At 31.6% G+C, this 18,629-nt stretch overlaps 1 protein-coding gene across 1 annotated transcript; it reads right to left on the bottom strand.

Moving 5' to 3' along the window:
• Positions 1-10,179: 10,179 nt before the first annotated feature.
• LOC129615124 (uncharacterized) lies at positions 10,180-11,328 on the bottom strand. The gene has a single exon (XM_055530201.1). The coding sequence runs from the start codon at positions 11,326-11,328 to the stop codon at positions 10,180-10,182; it is 1,149 nt and encodes a 382-aa protein (XP_055386176.1).
• Positions 11,329-18,629: the final 7,301 nt, after the last annotated feature.

Here is an 18,629-nt window from a genome sequence, read left to right as displayed (position 1 = left end):
AATTTTTATCAATCCCGCCCCCTTAAGAGAAGTTTTAACTAATGTCTTTATATCTAACAAATCCCAATGCTCAGAGAGAAACTTGAAAGCACACCTTATTTGATATGGGTTTTTTTAAATCGAAGTGGCTATTTTTTGAGAAGAAATATTAAAATAAATTCACACTTATTATAAAGCAGATAAAATTTAGAAACTATATTTGAAAAATCAAAAAAATATATTAATATTTTCATTCATAATTATTTTAAAATTTAAAAAAAAGCGGAAAAACAACAAGCACATCCTTCGCCTTCAACGTTTTATATGTTACTGAAAGCATTTCATTATTTTTAAGTGAACAGCTTTTTTTTCTCATAGGGTAAGTTAACTCAAGATATGGGGAGTAACTGTGGTGTCAAGTTGAAAATATAATTAATGAAAGATAATTCTTAAATATTGATATAAATACCTAGTAAAGAAAAAATTTGAAGAGAGAATTAGAAAATAATATCTAAAATACAATCAAATATTAACTGTTAAATACAAATTTTATATAAACTTCAAAATTTTACCTCTATTTTTATTTGAAAAAATATTAAAAACTTACTATCATTTATATCAATTACCTAAGAAAAAAAAATATTTAAAATGTTTGGAAAAAACAATCATATATTTTTATGACCGGATTTGAATATTTTTCTATTTTTGAAATAAATGGTATTTTACCAAATGACTCAAAAATTCCGACTGTAAAATAACAGGTATTTTAAAAATTTTGTTCAGGTATTTTAAAATTCTTTCCGTTTAGAATTAAGATAGGTCATACATACACATGCAGGGACATTTTATAAATAGATTGCTCTTGTTTACCTGCTAATAAAATATGAAAAAAGAGCACAGTAAAATTTTTGAAGCACTCAATATAACATGTTTGAAGTAGTTTTAAAATAATTATTTAAAAAAAAATTTATTGGAAGTAGGTACATACATATTTATTTTTAATAACTTAAAAACTAACTGAAATTATTTGAAACAATTTTATAAGTAACGTATGAATAATCGAAATGAGATAATTCAAATTGTTGAAATGTGTCAACCTATATTACTTTTAATAACATTTTTGTTAGCCGACACTACTCAACTTGCCTTATTGGGAAATACAAAATGTGCATGAAAAATCATACATACTTCCTCATTAACATTTGAAACCATACTGAAATATGAATTTGAAATTTTTTTTTATTTTTTCTTTCCTCCTACCTTTCTTTCTTTTTCGTGCAATAGAATTTAAATGGGAAGCTTTTCAAAAAATGTGTATAATATCCTGAGATTTTTTAAAATATTAATCTCTTTTTTACGTAAAAAAAAAGAAAAAAATAATAAAAAATATGACACGATCAGTGGCATTTAAAGAAAAAACCAACAACGAGGCCAAAAATTCGTAACATTTCGTAAAAAAAATTGAGTATTGGGACTTGTTAGATATAAAGACATTACTTTAACCCTTCAAAAATATCTAAGAATATCATTTTCAAATAATTTACTGAATTGAAAATTATGCAAACGTAGAAAAATAGCAACTTGACAGAGTTTAAGGACTATCGCAATATGATTTTGAATATCTTATAAAATAATATTTACGAAAATAAAGAAAACTCTTTGATTCATTCATAAAATTTAAAAGTAATTTACCTTAATAAGTATTATTAAATGAAATTCTATATTTATTTAATATTGAAAAAAATATTATTATCATAATATTTCAATTATTAAAATTTCGACGAAATAAAATCAATTTCAATTCAATAAAAGATAAAGTTTACTTAATTGTTATATTTTTTATGAAAAGTGAAAATAATTTCATGATAATTTTGGAAAATTCTATATATATTTTTTATTTGTTCCAAAATCACTTTATGAATAGCATTAAATTTCCAAATATTTTTTGTAGATTTTTTTATACAAAATATATATTTTTATATTTAAATAATTGATGAGCTCATGGTATGCAAATGAAATTTGGTACACGTTGTTTAAATAAAAAATTCTTGACATGAAAAATAAACAAGCAAAAAAAAAATATTAAATATCTATGAACGTTCATTCGATTACAATTTTTTATTTTATTTTTTTTCATTTTCTTTAAAAATATTTCAATTCGTCCTATAGGTTCAACGTGCAATATTCATAAACTTCACTAAGATAAATCTAACGAAAAATTCTACTAAGGACTAAAATATACTTTTTTAGTTTTTTTAATAAAAAATCTTAAGGAGCATTTACAAAATTTGTTCATAAAGTTAAAGCTTTGAAATACACGATTATTTTAATAGGAATTTCTTTATAAAATATTTCAGAAAATATTTTGAAAAGTATTAAAAGATTTTCAAATTTACACAAAAATTATTATACATAAATTCTTTTATCATTCTGGGGGTTTTGAAAAACATAACTTTATCTTACAACTTCAGGGTCGCCTATTTTTTTAAAACGCTTAAGATGTCTAATTAGCAGCTCTAAGTGTGCGATATTGAAATGGATTCATGCATTACCATCGGAAACAAGCACATTTTCCACCTGCATTTTAATCGGGTATAATATTGAATAGAGACGATGATAATAGTTAAATTTTTAACGAATAGTTTTCAAATACCGAACAAGCACAACATTAAAACCCAATTGATTAAAGGATAAATTTCTTTTGAATTCAAACTACATAATTTCTTTTTATCAGCAAATATTTGTCTCAACAACTTTTATATCTAACTTGACAAATTTTGTTGCTAAAATTCCGTAATTTCAATTCTATACTTATTATGTAACACATAGTGTTACACACTATTCCTGAAAAAATTCAAATTAACACTAAATAAATTTATGTACAATACGACGATACAATTGAAATTTTTCATTTACATTTTTGAATAAAACCCCATTACTCTACGATCTTTTGAAATATTGTTTTATTCTTGTGATTGCCTGCCATTAGTATGTTTACCTTTACACTAATATTACGGCATTCATAAAAAGAAAAGTGTTAAAAATTTCTATTCACAAAATGACATTCTACTTTAATCTAGAACAATGTGTTTTATTAAACATTAAATATGTTTATTTAGCTCTATTTTAAAAGGGAAAGCTAGAACTGCAAACATAAAATACAAATTGAAAGAAACAATTTTCCTAGTTCTTTTATGAAAGGCATAATAAGCAATGTTAGGCTTGCCAATGTTTTAACCAATTCTTTTACATACTCCTTATTTTCGTTACATTCGTTTCTTAAGTGTATTTTATCAATAACCTGAAAGTCTGCAGGCCTTATTATATGTTTGTGGATCGCATGGTTCATATTTTTACACTACTTAGAAATTTAAAGTAAACCAACCTTGTACAACTTATTCACATTTGTATACTTTAATACAAAGCTTAATACATCAACTAAATACCTACATGTATTATAACTTAATACATAAACTCAATAACCTGATTTCATAGAAATTTTTCCTTCTAGTTTTCTCCTCTATATTATTTATTATTCTTTTCATTGCAGCGAAAGTTAAGAAAACATACTTATGTATTATGTTATTGAGATCAAAAAATTACAGTTATCTCAAGACATTGAACTAAAAAATTTAAACTTTAAATAAAAATAACTTTGCTTTTCTTTAAGATTATAAATTATAAGGGTTCCAATGCTTTATATTGAATTTGTTTTAGAAAAGTGGCATACACTTTGCCTTCTTTGAATAATTTTTATTTTTTCCTAAAGAGATTTCAGATTAAAAACTGAATTGCCTGAAAGTGAAAGTGGAAATGCTGCTATACACTTCTATAGATTTATTATCATTTAATAGAATTATTTTTATCAAACTTCATTAATGACAGAAAATGAATCACAAACTTATAACATAATAAAAATTATCTTTTGTAAAGATACTTTATTATAATTTAAAGTTTTAATAGCTCCAATATGCCTATTTAGACAACCTAAAAAATTTCGGAAAAATTAGGAATTATTAGTTACATTCTGGTTATCCGTCTGTTTGCATGTTTACTAAAATTAAAACTCAAGCTATGACTATTCAAGTTCGTCAAAAGTCTTATACTATAACTAAATTATAATTTAGTTATAGCAATACAAATTCAATCTATATGTTATTTTTAGAAATTAAGACATCTGGTAAATTATTTCAACAGATCTTTCTAATTTTTAAAACTAATTCTTGAGTAGAAGCTTCAAACTTAAATTGTTAAAAACTAAAACGTTTAGTTGACTCTGTTGTTTGTTGTGTTTTATAAAAACATATAAACTCAAAAAACGTTTACAATATTGAATGTACATTTTCTAATAAATCATCGATAAAAGTGTAAATGTATAGGCATTCTTGGAGATCTCTCTTTATACTCATATCTACAATTTTGTCTTGTAAGGATAAATGCCGATTGATTTGTCAAAACCATCAAAATTCAAGTTTAAACAATTTTGCATGGCTACAAATTAAGAGCGCCTTATTACCACATGATATAGATCTCAAACAGAATAACTGAACACATAATATATGCTAATATAACGAAATTAAAATGAAAAGCAAACCAAAAAGCATAACTTACTCATAAATTTCCTGTTATTGGTTTTTATACGAATTTATAATGAAATTGCATTTATGAAAATAAGTAACACAATTAAAAGTATTAAAATGGGGGGAATTAACTTAGTATACATCCTTTTTTCACACTTCAATTACATAAAAATCTGGTGTGATAATAATAAATTTCAAAGCTTACTTCCATACGTTATTACGCTGTGGTTATATTTTTTAACTCATTTTTTAATATACAAAGGACACGAAAATTAACACTTAACGCTTAATAAAATAAAGAAATGTTGTATTTGTTTTTTATTCCACATTTTTTTGTTTGTTTTTTCTCATTGAAGTGGATTACACTTGTTTAATACACAAGCTTTGTAAATAAGAATTTATGAACGTGTGTATTTGAGAACAAAAAGTAAAGCCGTGCGATTACGTAATATTTAATATGGTAATCAGATTTTATAAACATGCAAATATTAATTTATTTATCAGCGTTAAATTCTAACTTGTAATTATTCATACACTTGTTCGGAATTCGATTTGACATTTTTATTTAATTCAATTAGAAAAAAATGAAATTGAATTTATTATAATTAATTTATTAATTTCTTTCCTTTCTTGCTATTTTTTACCAAAACCAAATTTTGTTAGTTGAATTTAATCATTCTACCTACCTATAAAATGCAAAATAAAAATTCTGCTTTTAAACAAATTTGAAGAAAATTTTCAATCTATCCGTCTGTCTATCTGTTCATCTTACGTATTGTTCACAATGAAAGGATAAAACTTTGAGGATTATTTCTGTATTCCGTAGAGCAAAATATTAGTTTTGTTAGTCAAATTAGCAAACGACAACGCAAACAGCGAAACGCAGGCTATCAACAATTTTTTTATTTTATTAAACTTTCAGCAGATTTTGTTTAGACATAGAAATTTTTTTAGATATTTTTATTTTAACTTTCAATATTTTGAAGTTTTTAATTAATTACCGTTATTAGCTGGGTTTAATGACATTATGGAGCTTTTTCTATATACATTTATCCCCCCCCCTTTTTAGTTTGAATGTAAAATTTCTTTCAAAATCAAAAAAGTCCTTCAATATTGTTAAAACTGAGAAAAAATAACTATAAATTCAGGCCATAAGTTTTATTTGAATTAAAGTTTTTGTAAAATTAGTTATTGTTAACTTACTTGCCAGTATCCAGAAAACGTTTCAGTTGCTCAAATTATTACGAGTATTTCTAAGCAATAAACAAATATGTATTCATTCTAGTTAGTTTTGTTTCAAAAATTTTCCTTGAGATTGTTTAGCATAAATCACAGTAATTGCACTTTATTTCAAATATTAAAATATAAATGATAAAGTTTTCCTTTTATATTTGGCATTTATGTAAAATATTTTAAATTCTTGTAGAAATAAACTATTGCACACACATAAAATTTTAATTTTTTTTTATTATTTTATTTTAATATAGCTTCTATTTTTCTTTCATTAAAAGACTTATGAAATAATAATCTAAGCCAACTATGCTTACAAAAAAAATAAAAAATTTAACAAACTCAATATTTTATTAGTTTTAATGTTTTGTAGGCAATTTGAAATCTGATGCGACTTGAATTCCAAAAAACGTTTCTTTGTCCTTCCTGCACAGTAAATTTATGTTAATACACAAAAAACTCAAATCTGTATGTGTAAAGAAAATACATATGAATTTATTTTAATATTTCACACTTGTCTCTATTTTTTTTATTCCTTTATAAAATTATCTTTTTCATTTTTTAGTTTTATTATTCTGCTTATACATGCATATGTACATACATATCTATGTATTAATACAATGTTTCCGTTAAGGATAATCTGAATTAGGACACTTTCAGATCTGGTTGGTTGGTTGGTTGGTTAGAGTGGCCGGTGCGACCCGACTGGCCAACACCCCAATTAGCACTGACGTGCCGTTTTGCTACCACCGCCTCGTGAAACCCGGTTGTCAAAGTACGTTGGTCCAGGGCCAGCGATCAGAGCCACCCCGTTCTTTTAAGGAACTTATTTACGTCCCCGATACTTTTACTAGAAATGTTCCCCAGTTCCATTATGTCCGTTTCCCCAAATGACAACAACCTGGCCCTTTGAAGAGCCGGACACTCGCAGAGATAGTGAAAAAGCGTCTCTTTTTTGTCTATCTCCCGACAACTGCGGCATGACGTATTAAAGGGAATTCCCAGCCTAGCTGCATGATCCCCCACAGGCCAATGCCCCGTGTACACAGCCACTAACTTAGCTATGTCCGGTCGAGGCATCGCCAGGAGGCTCATTGATTTCTTATGGTCGTATTTCGGCCACGTCTTCCTAGCCGTTGCACATGTGCTCAGGCCCCTCCACCTGCGGTCCGCACATGCCACTTGGAAGCGGTATATATCAGTTTTGATGGTGTTTATAGGGACAAGAACTCGCTCGGCCCTGGAGCCGTCCAATGCCGACCCACATCTGGCCAGCTCGTCAGCCCGCTCGTTTCCTGGTATGTTCCTATGTCCCGGAACCCAGAGTAAGGTGATACTATGATGACTGCACAATCTCGTCAGCTCATCGTAGCAAAGCCCTACCAACTTTGAGAATATCTTTGGCGAATTTAGAGCCAGAATCGCAGCCTGACTATCCGTCACAATTGCGACCTCCCGGGCCACAACCAAATCCCTTCCCAGGATTTCGCATGCCTTCCATATGGCGAATACTTCCGCCTGGAACACGCTTGACCCGTTGGGAAGGCGATATGACTCCGATATGTTCTGAGTCTCTGAAAATACTCCAGCACCGACCCCATTCCTATCCTTGGAACCGTCAGTGAAGAGAGCAACATCAAAGCCTTGCAGTGGAAGATTTCTTTTCCACTGCCCGCGAGACGGAAGCTCAACCCGAAACTTCTTGTCAAGCTCAAGTCTAGGGATGCAATAGTCTGTAGCATCCGCAACCACTCCGTCCGGTAGTGACTGAAGGACATTGCCGTGGCCATACGGCCTTTCGTGCCAGCACTCAGCTTCTCTGAGTCTAACGGCGCTTGCCGCGGCCAGATTCTTAATATGGATGTCTGGTGGAAGCAAATGGAGGAGTACATCCATAGCGTCCGTGGGCGTCGATCTCAATGCCCCCGTAATGCTTATGCATGCAGCCCTCTGTACCCTACCGATCTTGGTACAGTTGTAAGCTTTCCCCAACGCCTGCCACCACACGAGTGAACCGTAAGTTAATATAGGTCGTACAATGGCCGTGTATAACCATAAAACCATTCTAGGTTTCAGCCCCCACCTCCTGCCGACCATCTTTTTGCAGGTGTAAAGTGCCGTACAGGCCCTGTTCACCCTCTCTTGCACGTTAAGCTTCCAGTTAAGTTTAGAGTCGAGTATGACTCCCAAATACTTAACTGCCGGACTCAAACTGAGCCGCAAACCACCCAATCGGGGCAGTCCAAAGCTCGGGATTTTTGTCTTAGTCGTAAAAAGTACAAGTTCCGTCTTGGCTGGGTTCACTCCAAGGCCACATCTTTTAGCCCAAGAGCTCACCACATTTAGAGATCCTTCCAAAACCCCACTGATTGTTGGAAGGTCAAAGCCGGAAACCAGGATTACTAGGTCGTCAGCGTATGCCACTGCCTTCACTCGCCTTTCTTCAAGTTGCAGTAGAACCTCGTTCATAACAACAAGCCACAAAAGTGGCGAAATCACCCCACCTTGGGGCGTTCCCCTACTAATGTACCTTGCGACACTACTATCACCAAGATCCGAATACAGGATCCTGGTCCGCAGCATGGATAATATCCAGCGTACCAAAGCATCTTCCAACCCCAACTGAGTCAGAGAATTTTCTATGGCCCACGAACCAATATTGTTGAAAGCCCCTTCCACGTCTAGAAAGGCCGCCAACGTGTATTGCTTATAATGGATAGATTGTTCGATAGTCCTCACTACCTCGTGTAGTGCGGTGTCTGTGGACCTTCCCCCGCAATATGCATGCTGGGAAGGCGAAAGTCGAACTTCCTTCATTCTGTTCCTGAGCCCTAGCTCCAGAACGCGCTCCAGCGCTTTTAGAACGAAGGAAGTCAAACTAATTGGTCGAAAATCTTTGGCGCCCTCATGGCCCCTTCTTCCCGGTTTGGGAATGAAAACAACTTTTACACGTCTCCACGACTTGGGCACGTATCCAAGGATAAGACAACTTCTAAAAACTTTTAGAAGCCACGGAACTATTAGTTCCTTCGTCTCCTGTAACATAGCTGGAAATATCTCATCTATCCCCGCCGTTTTGTATGGAGAGAAGTTATCTATCGCCCAGCTAACCTTCTCCACCGTTATAATAGCTTCAACCATTTCACTCGACACAGGCTGCCCCGGAAGGGAATCCAACTGGATAGCCTCCCGAGCCGACCCGGTATTACCCGGGAAATGCGTGTCCACTAGTAAATTGAGAGTTTCCATAGATGTTTTTGTCCATGTCCCACCCTCATCCTTCAGAAAAGAAGGACTGGTATGGTCCTTGGAAAGCACTCTGCTCAATCTGGCAGAATCCCTGGTACATTCTACAGTTCCGCAAAAATCCCTCCAACCCTGGCTTTTTGCGGAACGGATAGCCCTTTTATACTCTCTCAGGCACTCCTTATAAGGTTGCCAGAACCCATTCTTGTAGCAGATATTGAAGACATCCCTGGTAATCTTCCGGAGATTACTCAAATCTTCGTTCCACCACGGGGGATACTTTTTTTTTGAATATTTCAAAGGACAGGATGCTCTGAAAGCCACGCCCATGACTTTCTCAAATCTACTGATTTGCGCATCAAGTTCTTCGACTTCCTTAATATAGTTGTTAATATCGGGCATGACCATGAGCTTGGCCCGCACGATGGCTCTGAATTTAACCCAATCTGTTCTTTTAGGGTTCCTAAAAGGTTTGGGATTCCCAACTTCGAATCCCACCGTGAAGACTATCCAGGCATGGTCAGAATACGACCTTTTGCTAGATACCCTCCAGTCCTCGATTATACAGTTGTTAGTTTTGAGTGTTATATCTATCACATCTTCCCAGCCAGCAAACCTGTCTGTGCTAGGAAAAGTGAAGGTAGGGGTGTTGCCTCTATTTGCTATCTCTAGATTACTATCTAAGACAAAATTAAATAAAGACTCACCTCGTTCGTTGATCTCTGTGCTGCCCCAGAGGGTATGTCTGGCATTGGCGTCGCAACCCATAAGCAGACTTGCTCCTTCGGCTGCGCCAACCTCTGCTAGGTTTTGAACTTCCGGAGGTGGAGCAGGCCTATCATGAGCCATGTAGACTGAGCTCATTAATAGGTTCCCGCCGTTTCCTTCAATCCTCACCACCGTCATGTCTGCGGTACTGAAATTAGAGCAAAGAAAGGCTTTTATATGTTTTTTAGTTAAGACACAAGTTCTGATCTTACCTTCAGCTGGATCTACAATCCTGTAGAATAGGTTGTATTTCTGGGTGCCCAGTCCCTTTATCCTGTTACCGTTCACCCAAGGCTCCTGAATTAGAGCGATGTCGATGTCTTCCTCTTCTAGGAAGATCAATAGGTTATCCGAGGCTAATCTCGAATGCTTGAGATTAACCTGGATTACCCTCATCGCTCTTGCTCTTATCAGCCACCTCCATCTGTTCAAGGAGCTGGCTCGCTTCTTCTATGGCGTCCCCTTCTGGGTCCGCATTTCGAAATATTTTGAGCTTGGCATGCCGTATGCCAAACCGCAGTCTGTTGTCCCTCCTGTCCAACGGCTGTAGACTCTCCTCATTAATGAGAAGTAGGAAGGACTCACTGTTTTTCTGAGGTTCCTCCTTCTTGATAATTTGCCAATCATCCATCGGCACCTCAGGATTGGCAATCTTTAGGACCTTTAGCAACTTGTCCCCCGCAATATTCATCTTAGGGATCCAAATACGAGCCCGGGGTCTCCTAGGAATTTCCTTAGCTGGGATGAGCTCAATCTTGGACCCATCCCATGTATCGCTAATCTTAGCAACACACGAACTAAGAAAATCCCCGGAAAGCCGGTCCTCGCATTTGATCACCCTGTAGCCCCTGACTACCTCAGATGAATCGAAGCTCAGGACTTCGTTGCCATCGGTCGTTAGGAGATGTTCAACTACCATCTCCGATAATTTTGCTTCGACCTTGCACCATAATTCGGAGGACAACTTCAGGTTGGTAGACTTTCTGTCCACCACCCCAAACTGGAGATGATCACGGACCACCTCGCTCATTGTTCTCCCCTGTGCATGATTTCCATTTGATGTTGAAGGTCTGGTTGTCCCTGGCTTGACGACCTTCGACCTTTTGCTCTCTTGAGCATTTCTGTCTTCATCTTGAGACCTTACTCTTTTTGTGGTCTCCTGAGGCTTCGTGCTCTTATACGCATTGTACTCGTCAATTACCTTCTGGTATTTGACTTTGTCCTCCGCGTCTTTTTCAGAAGTTTTACCTTCTGCTTCATTCTGGGCAATCTTGCCTAAAATGAAGATGGCCTTCGAATATCTCTTCTTGAGTACGAAGGCGGGTCCTTTTGATTTTCTGCTTTTGGAACTATGGCTGGTTCCTTTAGCTTTTTGTGTAGATTGTTTTGGTGGTTTTGCTACCTTACTGGTTTCATCACCACCAATCGATACACCTGCTTCCTGACTGGAAGCTAGTATCTCGTCTTCTGACGAGGTGCCAATTGGCTCTTGTTTTTTTAAAATTTTTTTAATCGAATCTTCCATTTTGATCCCACGAGTGTGTCCGGAAAAACAGTCCATCCTGCCAGAGCCGACTTACCAGGATAAGGTCATCGTTACTCTCTGAGGCGACCCGGTATCAGAGAGACTCCGTTCGCGGTAGCCAGTATACCCCCCGGCTACCAACTAGTCCACTAGGCACGGGTCGTATAACACCATTGGATTGGGGGGGGGTGGGACTTGTTGAAGATTAGCTTACGCTGTTACTTCATGCCCATGGGACTTGCTGAAGATTGGCTTGCGCCGTTACTTCAAGCCCGTGAGATTCTCTTGGTTTTTCTGGTCTCACTTTCGACCTTATCGGCATGGTTGCACCTTCCAGATACCACAGAATTGTAGTACCCGCCGACATCGCTCTCATGATCAGTGACCCTACTTAAGCTCCTTCACCACGGCAAGGTGGAATCCCATCGAAAGAGAATCTACTTGAATCTACTTCAGATCTACTCAACTGCAATATTTTCGAAAATTTTTCATTACTATATTTTGTGATACTCTTCCTTAATGCCATATACATATACCAGGCCACCAAGCTGAAATTATTTTTCGAAATTTTGAATCTGAAAAAAAATACAAAAAAATTCATTTTCTCATTTTATTAGTATAGTTTTAAAAGCATACAAATAATTAGAAATACTAATCTACACTCTATAAAGGGGAATACATTTCATTTCATCATTGCTAGTAAAACTGTAACTGTACAAAAAACAATAGAACATCTTTCACACAAATAATTTCCGACACCCCTTTCATTTAAACTCCATATAAATTTGGAATTTATTTATGATTTCTTCAAAAGTGGCTTGGTGCCCTAATATAAAATTGATGCGGAGAAAATCTATAAGATTCTATATTTTTTTCAAAGGCCTTAAAGTTTGGTAAAATAATTACACTGTTATAGTAAATTAGAATATATTAATAATACTTTTATAAAGCATTTAAAAATCCGTTTTCATTTTATTCTATGCTTATTAACTAAAAATTTACATAATGAAAGTTTAACATACGTACATATAATATATCATAGTTACTCTCTTTGCTTTAATTTTTTTTGTTTTCAAATTTTTAAATTTACCTGTCATTTTACAACAAATTAACCTGTTGAAATTTTTAAAACAAAGGGTATAATAGGAAAGTAATCGATCCAGCATCGATGTGTATTCGTGTAAAAATCATGTACGAAAATGCATCAGTACGGTAATACTTTAAAGTTTGGTGTCCAAAAATGTCAAAAATATGCATCGTATGCGTTTCATATTAAATCAGCTGACATCAAATTTTTTTTTGATTTTGTATAGATACAAAGTTTTTTAAATGGAAGCTGAGAAGTAAATAATTTATTATTTTAACTCAATAACTAATAAAGTTATGCACAGCATTTCCTTATGCACGGTATTAATATTTTTAAATGTTCCATTATATTAGAGTCTTCAAAACTTAATTGAAATAAAAAAAAATTTTTAATAGCATTTTAATAGCAGATTATCAGTTGTTAATTATTTTAATACTTTTACATGAAACCTTTTCAAAATAAACGCCAAAAAACAAATGATTTAAAAAGTGTCCAAAAATGTCAAAATAATATTGCATCAGCCAGGTAATCGCATCACATCGGTATAGCATCAGCAACTTTTTTTGCATCGACGCTGCATTGATGCACAATTATGATTACTTTCCGATTATACATTTAATTCGTATAAGGTACGTATCATTTTTATAATTAACTGTAAGAAATCGTGTATCAGTGTATGAAAAACTTCGTCAACAAGGGAAATTATGTCGGTCTGTGTGTTACAAATTTTATGTGTAAGTTTATTTCGATTATGGCACGGATTGATCATGGACTTTTGCGACATGTCAGATCACGGACACTGGATATTTTTGCGTGTAGATTTTACATTTTTGCACATAATAATTAAATAATGAAGAAAAAAAATCAATATCTACGAAGTCAATTGATAGAATTTCTTGAAGTTTATTATTTGAAACCCAAACCCTAATTTCCATTTCTCTAGGACATTCTTTCCCTAACAGTCAAATTTCCATTTCTCTAGGAATTTAACTATTAACTAAACTTACTAACTTCCTTGAAATTGGAAAAAAGTGTTTAAAAGCATTTTCATCTGTAAAATTTTTATTAAAATAGACAATAAATATTGCGAAACGGTTATGCGTTGACCACATATGTAAATTTTTTTGATCTATAAGAACCAAAATTTACATAAACAAATGTACTTATATGAACACTACACTATGCCCAATTGTCTAAAATAACTTTAAAAACTTTTTGACTTTTATTTCATTTGTTAAAAATATAAGCGAAGTTTTCATTTAAACATTCTGTTTAAATATTAAACGTATAGCAAATACAAAATCTTCTGTTTTTAAAACTAAATTAATTAATATTTCATCAATAAATTGATTTTAGTAGTTATTTTAATGTTATAACAATTTTTTTGAACTATTGACTGGAAAAATTTCCTTGTATTATACGTATTTATCGACAAACATTACCTGATAAATATGAATTATTTTTAATGATTGCCTGATAAATATGATAAATTTATTCATTTAAAGCCTTCTTAAAGCTCTTTCGAATGCTTTTTATTTGAAACTTCTATCTTTTTTGCAACGGAAAATATAAGCAAAAAACCTTAAATATCGTCAAATTAGAATTTCGTCAAATTTTCTTAAAATCCCTGTTAGCTCGGAAATGTTTCTGATTAAACACTATGTTGAGAACAACAATTTTACTCATTTTCGACCCTCTATCCGGTGGTATATGGCTCCTAAATTTGCTCCTAATGGTAATTTTATAATACCTTTCCAATATTTGTTCAGTTCCATTTTATGCCGGTTTAAAAAGGGAAATAATATGAAATGTATATGTATAAAGGACAAATAAAAACTTTGTTTTAATTTTCTTATTTTCGTAATTATGAATAATTTTTATACTATACGGAAAGAAACAATAAAATTACCTATACGTACTAATAATAAAAGTATCTATAGTACGTATCTACGTACTATAGGTACCAAAGACTACAATAAGAATACCATATTGCCAAAAAGCAAAAAAAACGTTTCTTTTTCCTTCAATATCAGAACTATTGGGAGATACGTACATAACCAATTCGCATAAAAGCAAAATTCTTTTATTAAAAAAAAAAATTGGTTTTACATATACATTTTTCAACTTGTTCGCAATTTACACGTTTATAGAAATAACACAAACTTTTTTTTAATTTCATCTAAAACTAAATTTTGACATTGGTTGTCATAAATTACACTAATTTCGTGATAAGAAAACTCGCTCGAAAGCTCTAAAAATAACTGAAGTTATTTATAATAAAAATCGTGCAATTTTCAATGTACTTATAAGCAGATCCGTATATAGATCCGTACATTCTTGGTTATTGGATATTAACATAATAATCTCACTTTCTCAAATTTCAAATAAAAATTTAACACCTAAAAATATTGCTTGTGTGATATTTTAAAGAGTTTTAAGTGTTAACAATTCAATTTCATCGACTGAAAGTATTTTTTATATTTTAAAAACTGAAAATTTGAACTTCAGAATGTGGTAAAAAGGCTTTTTTTTCTTGAAAATGCATTGTCATATGTATTTAAAATTCCATTGTGTGTGAAATTATCAAATTATTAATCAAAATATTTGAGCATATATCAACATTCCTTAGTTTTAGCGCATGTCAATATTCCTTATTAGTAACATAAAAGCACTAAGGACTACATTGTTTAACCTTAGAAAAACCCAATTGTCAATCACGCATCTCAAATCAAACTATAGTGTAACACTTATGTGCATTAATAAATTTTGTAAATTCTTAAAATATGTACGTACATACATCTATTAAATGAAATTAAAAATTCCCCACGCTCTTTTTTATATTATACTAGTAAAATTTTCTCGACTAGTTTAAAATATTAAAAAAGAATAATTTATATTTTACCATTCTTTACAATATGTCTAGTCAGAAATAACTTAATCAGATAAACTTCTTATGTACACAAATCCAAAAAATCTTGCAAAAATATATACCTAAATCCCTTAATAGTCCATAAAATATATTTGACGAACAAATACATGTACATATACACCTATTAATGTACAACGTACATACATCCATTTAAACTATTAGAAAAAGTCATCCTTTTCATTGCGTTACATTATAGTTAAATAATAAATCACATATAAAGGACGACAAGTGCCAATTGATATCTGATTTTTTTTCTCACCATGTCCTTTTTATTATTGCAATTCAATTCAATTCCTATAAAAAAAAAAACAAAAAAAGGAAAACTATCTATATGAAGAGATCTTTGACGCATAGAATGTTCAAATTTTATTTTATATACGTACTATTTACCAACTAATATTATAAAATTCCCCAAAGAATTATGTCTAGTATACTTGAAGAATTCAAACATATACGTTCATACACACATAAAATATAAAGATATGGATAATATTTACTTAAATATTTATAGAAATAAAAAAAAATCATATGCCTTACACCCTACCAAAAATACTTATGAACTTTTGTATGAAAATAATATAATAAAGAAAAAAAATAGCAACAAAATAATAAATGATAGTTATAAAGTTATACAATGAAAAGTCAAGAGTTCCGTAAATATATGGGATATCCTTCTTTTACTCTTCCCTCTCTATTACAATGAAAACAATCAGTCATCTACTTATAATCTACACACACGCAAACATATGCAACTAAAACAATTTCCTTTTTATTCACACAGAAAATGAATGTATGTAGGTACATACATTACTTGTAATATTCAATAATAAGAAAATTTTCCAGTCACAGTCATCTTCTTAATCGTCGACAACAAAATTAAAAAAAATTTATTTATATTCTGATATTTTACTTAAATCAAATTCATCATTACATCTTTTGCAGAACGCAATTTGCCCACCATCATTCATAGAATTGTTGCTTACTATTAACTAACTCTTTCGCTAATATTGAAAATTAGGTGGGAAAAAAATAATTGTGATTCGTGGCTCTTATCCAGTACTAACAATAGTTTTACAAAAAGTTGGGTACAACCAATGGTTTGCATATTGCAGCACTTTTCACTTCAGCAAGTGAAAATACTGCTTTATACAGTCTATGTATACGAGTATCCACCACACAGTTAAAATTATTTTCATTCATAAACCAAACTATTTCTACAATTGCATATATTTAAAATGAACGATTTATGCAGTCTTTAAAATAAAGCAAAAATTAATAAAAAGTGGGTTTAATATAATGCTCGATTTTAAGGGTTAATTGTGTGAGTTAAGAAAAATAATTATATTTTTTAATGTCATGGAATTTACCGTTAGCTTTTTGCGTTTATAGAAATTTGAAAAAGCTTCCGATTTCGGAAATATAAAGCGTCAAAAATTCAAATTTTACAAATTTCAAGAGGCGATAGCTTAAGAGGAGGTGGAGATGGAAAAAAATTTTCTTCCAACGAAATGAAGCATTTATTAGTACCTAAAAGCTTCTAGAACCCTAAAATTTCAAGCTTCCAGAGGCTGGGGTCTAGAAGAAAAACGACATTAAAAATTTGGAAAAAACGGACTTTAGATAACGGTAAATTTGAACGGATATTTTGTTTTTCTAAAGTTTAACAATAGTATACCGCGCTGGGGGAAGCAAGCCACTGCCTTTCTGCGATTGCAAAATTTCAAAAGTGCTTATGGTTTCACTACACTAAACAGTTAAAAAATGGCATTTTTAGGGTTTTTGGGGGGTATAACTTCTAGAGGAGGGGAGGTAAGTAAAAATTTTGTTCTACTGAAATAAGTTTCTAGTAAAGATCTATGTACGTATTAAATTTGAGCTTTCTATCTTCAAGGGTGTAGAAGTTTTATAAACAGACACACGGACAGACGGACTGGCGGTGCCTGTAAAAGTGCTTTTTTTCGGAAAAGTGCTAAAAATGAATTAAGTTTTTGGATAATGAATGAAAAAAATTTATTCCATACCTACGATTAAAGTTAGAAAAGACAAGACAGCGAAAAGACAAACTTTTCTCCATCTTTAATAAGATCGAATAGTGGCAATTATTTAATTTATATTTGATAATCTTGAAAATGGGTCTATAAATATGTGTCTAACTATAAGAAGTTTTCATACAATTATATTGTTACGAAAACTATCGAATTTTTAGCTCTAATTTAGAAAAGTATATCTTAAAGTTAGGCATCCTAAAAGAAATGTCGAAAAATTTTAGCAAAACAACATACCAATCAGATTTTGTAATATGATTCATAAAAATTATAACATTTTTATAATAATTGCTTTTAGGAAAATGCCTGACATTTATAACGAAATCATACATATAAAGATAATTCAAAATACTTTATTCTAAGGAAACAAGCTAAAACAGAAAAAAAAAACTGAATATCGTAAAGTCGCGTCAAAACTTAGTAAAATTTACAAACTTTGACTAATGTTCACCTGAAAAATTGTTAATTTTTGTATATCTTAACAAGTATGTAAAATTAATAATTACGAACAATAAAATATTTATTATTAATTTAATTCTAGGTTACGTATCGCATTTGCACTACCCACTGCATTATCATCAGAGTTTACGTAACGAATTCTTTACTTAACTAAACATAAACTTAACTGAATCAATTATGTTTTATGAATGTAGTAAAATATTTCACTTTTGCTGGTCGGAACTCTACAAATTATTGTTAAAATACAATTAAATTACTGAATTATTTACCCTATCCTCATATTAAATAAATATGTATTCATATTTATATTCGCATTTCATTTCAAATTATTCTTACATAAATAAACCAAGATAAAACTATACAGATTTCAGCTAACTTCAATAGAGTTCAATTATTTGATTTAATTTTTCACTTCCATTTTTTTCCTAAATTTCTTTTTTCGGTTTAAAAAGAATAAATTGTATATATGTATATTTACCCCATCTATCAAATTAAATAACAATAATCGTAACAATAATGCATAACTAGATATTATGAAAGCATAAAATAAGAAACAAATTTATTTTCAGAAGATTACTTAGATATAAATGCATACTTATATAAGAAATAAATATGTATGTAAAGAGAAAATCCAATAAAGTAAATATTTACTTAAGGGGAATTGAAACCCTACTCAAGGATGGTTAATAATATAACGCATATATACATACAATAACCCACAAAAAAAAGTGTGTGTACATGAACAATATAACTTTCACTTATTTTATAAAAATTATGAAGG

Source organism: Condylostylus longicornis, unplaced genomic scaffold (assembly GCF_029603195.1).
Source record: "Condylostylus longicornis isolate FDR11 unplaced genomic scaffold, ASM2960319v2 ptg000135l, whole genome shotgun sequence".
NCBI classification, from domain to species: Eukaryota; Metazoa; Arthropoda; class Insecta; order Diptera; family Dolichopodidae; genus Condylostylus; species Condylostylus longicornis.
The sequence above is the reverse complement of the archived record's forward strand: the minus strand, read 5'-3'. Positions and strand labels throughout refer to the sequence as shown.

Excerpts from the sequence above, each read along its gene's own strand:
- LOC129615124 (XM_055530201.1), bottom strand. The coding sequence starts at position 11,328 with ATGGAAGATTCGATTAAAAAAATTTTAAAAAAACAAGAGCCAATTGGC.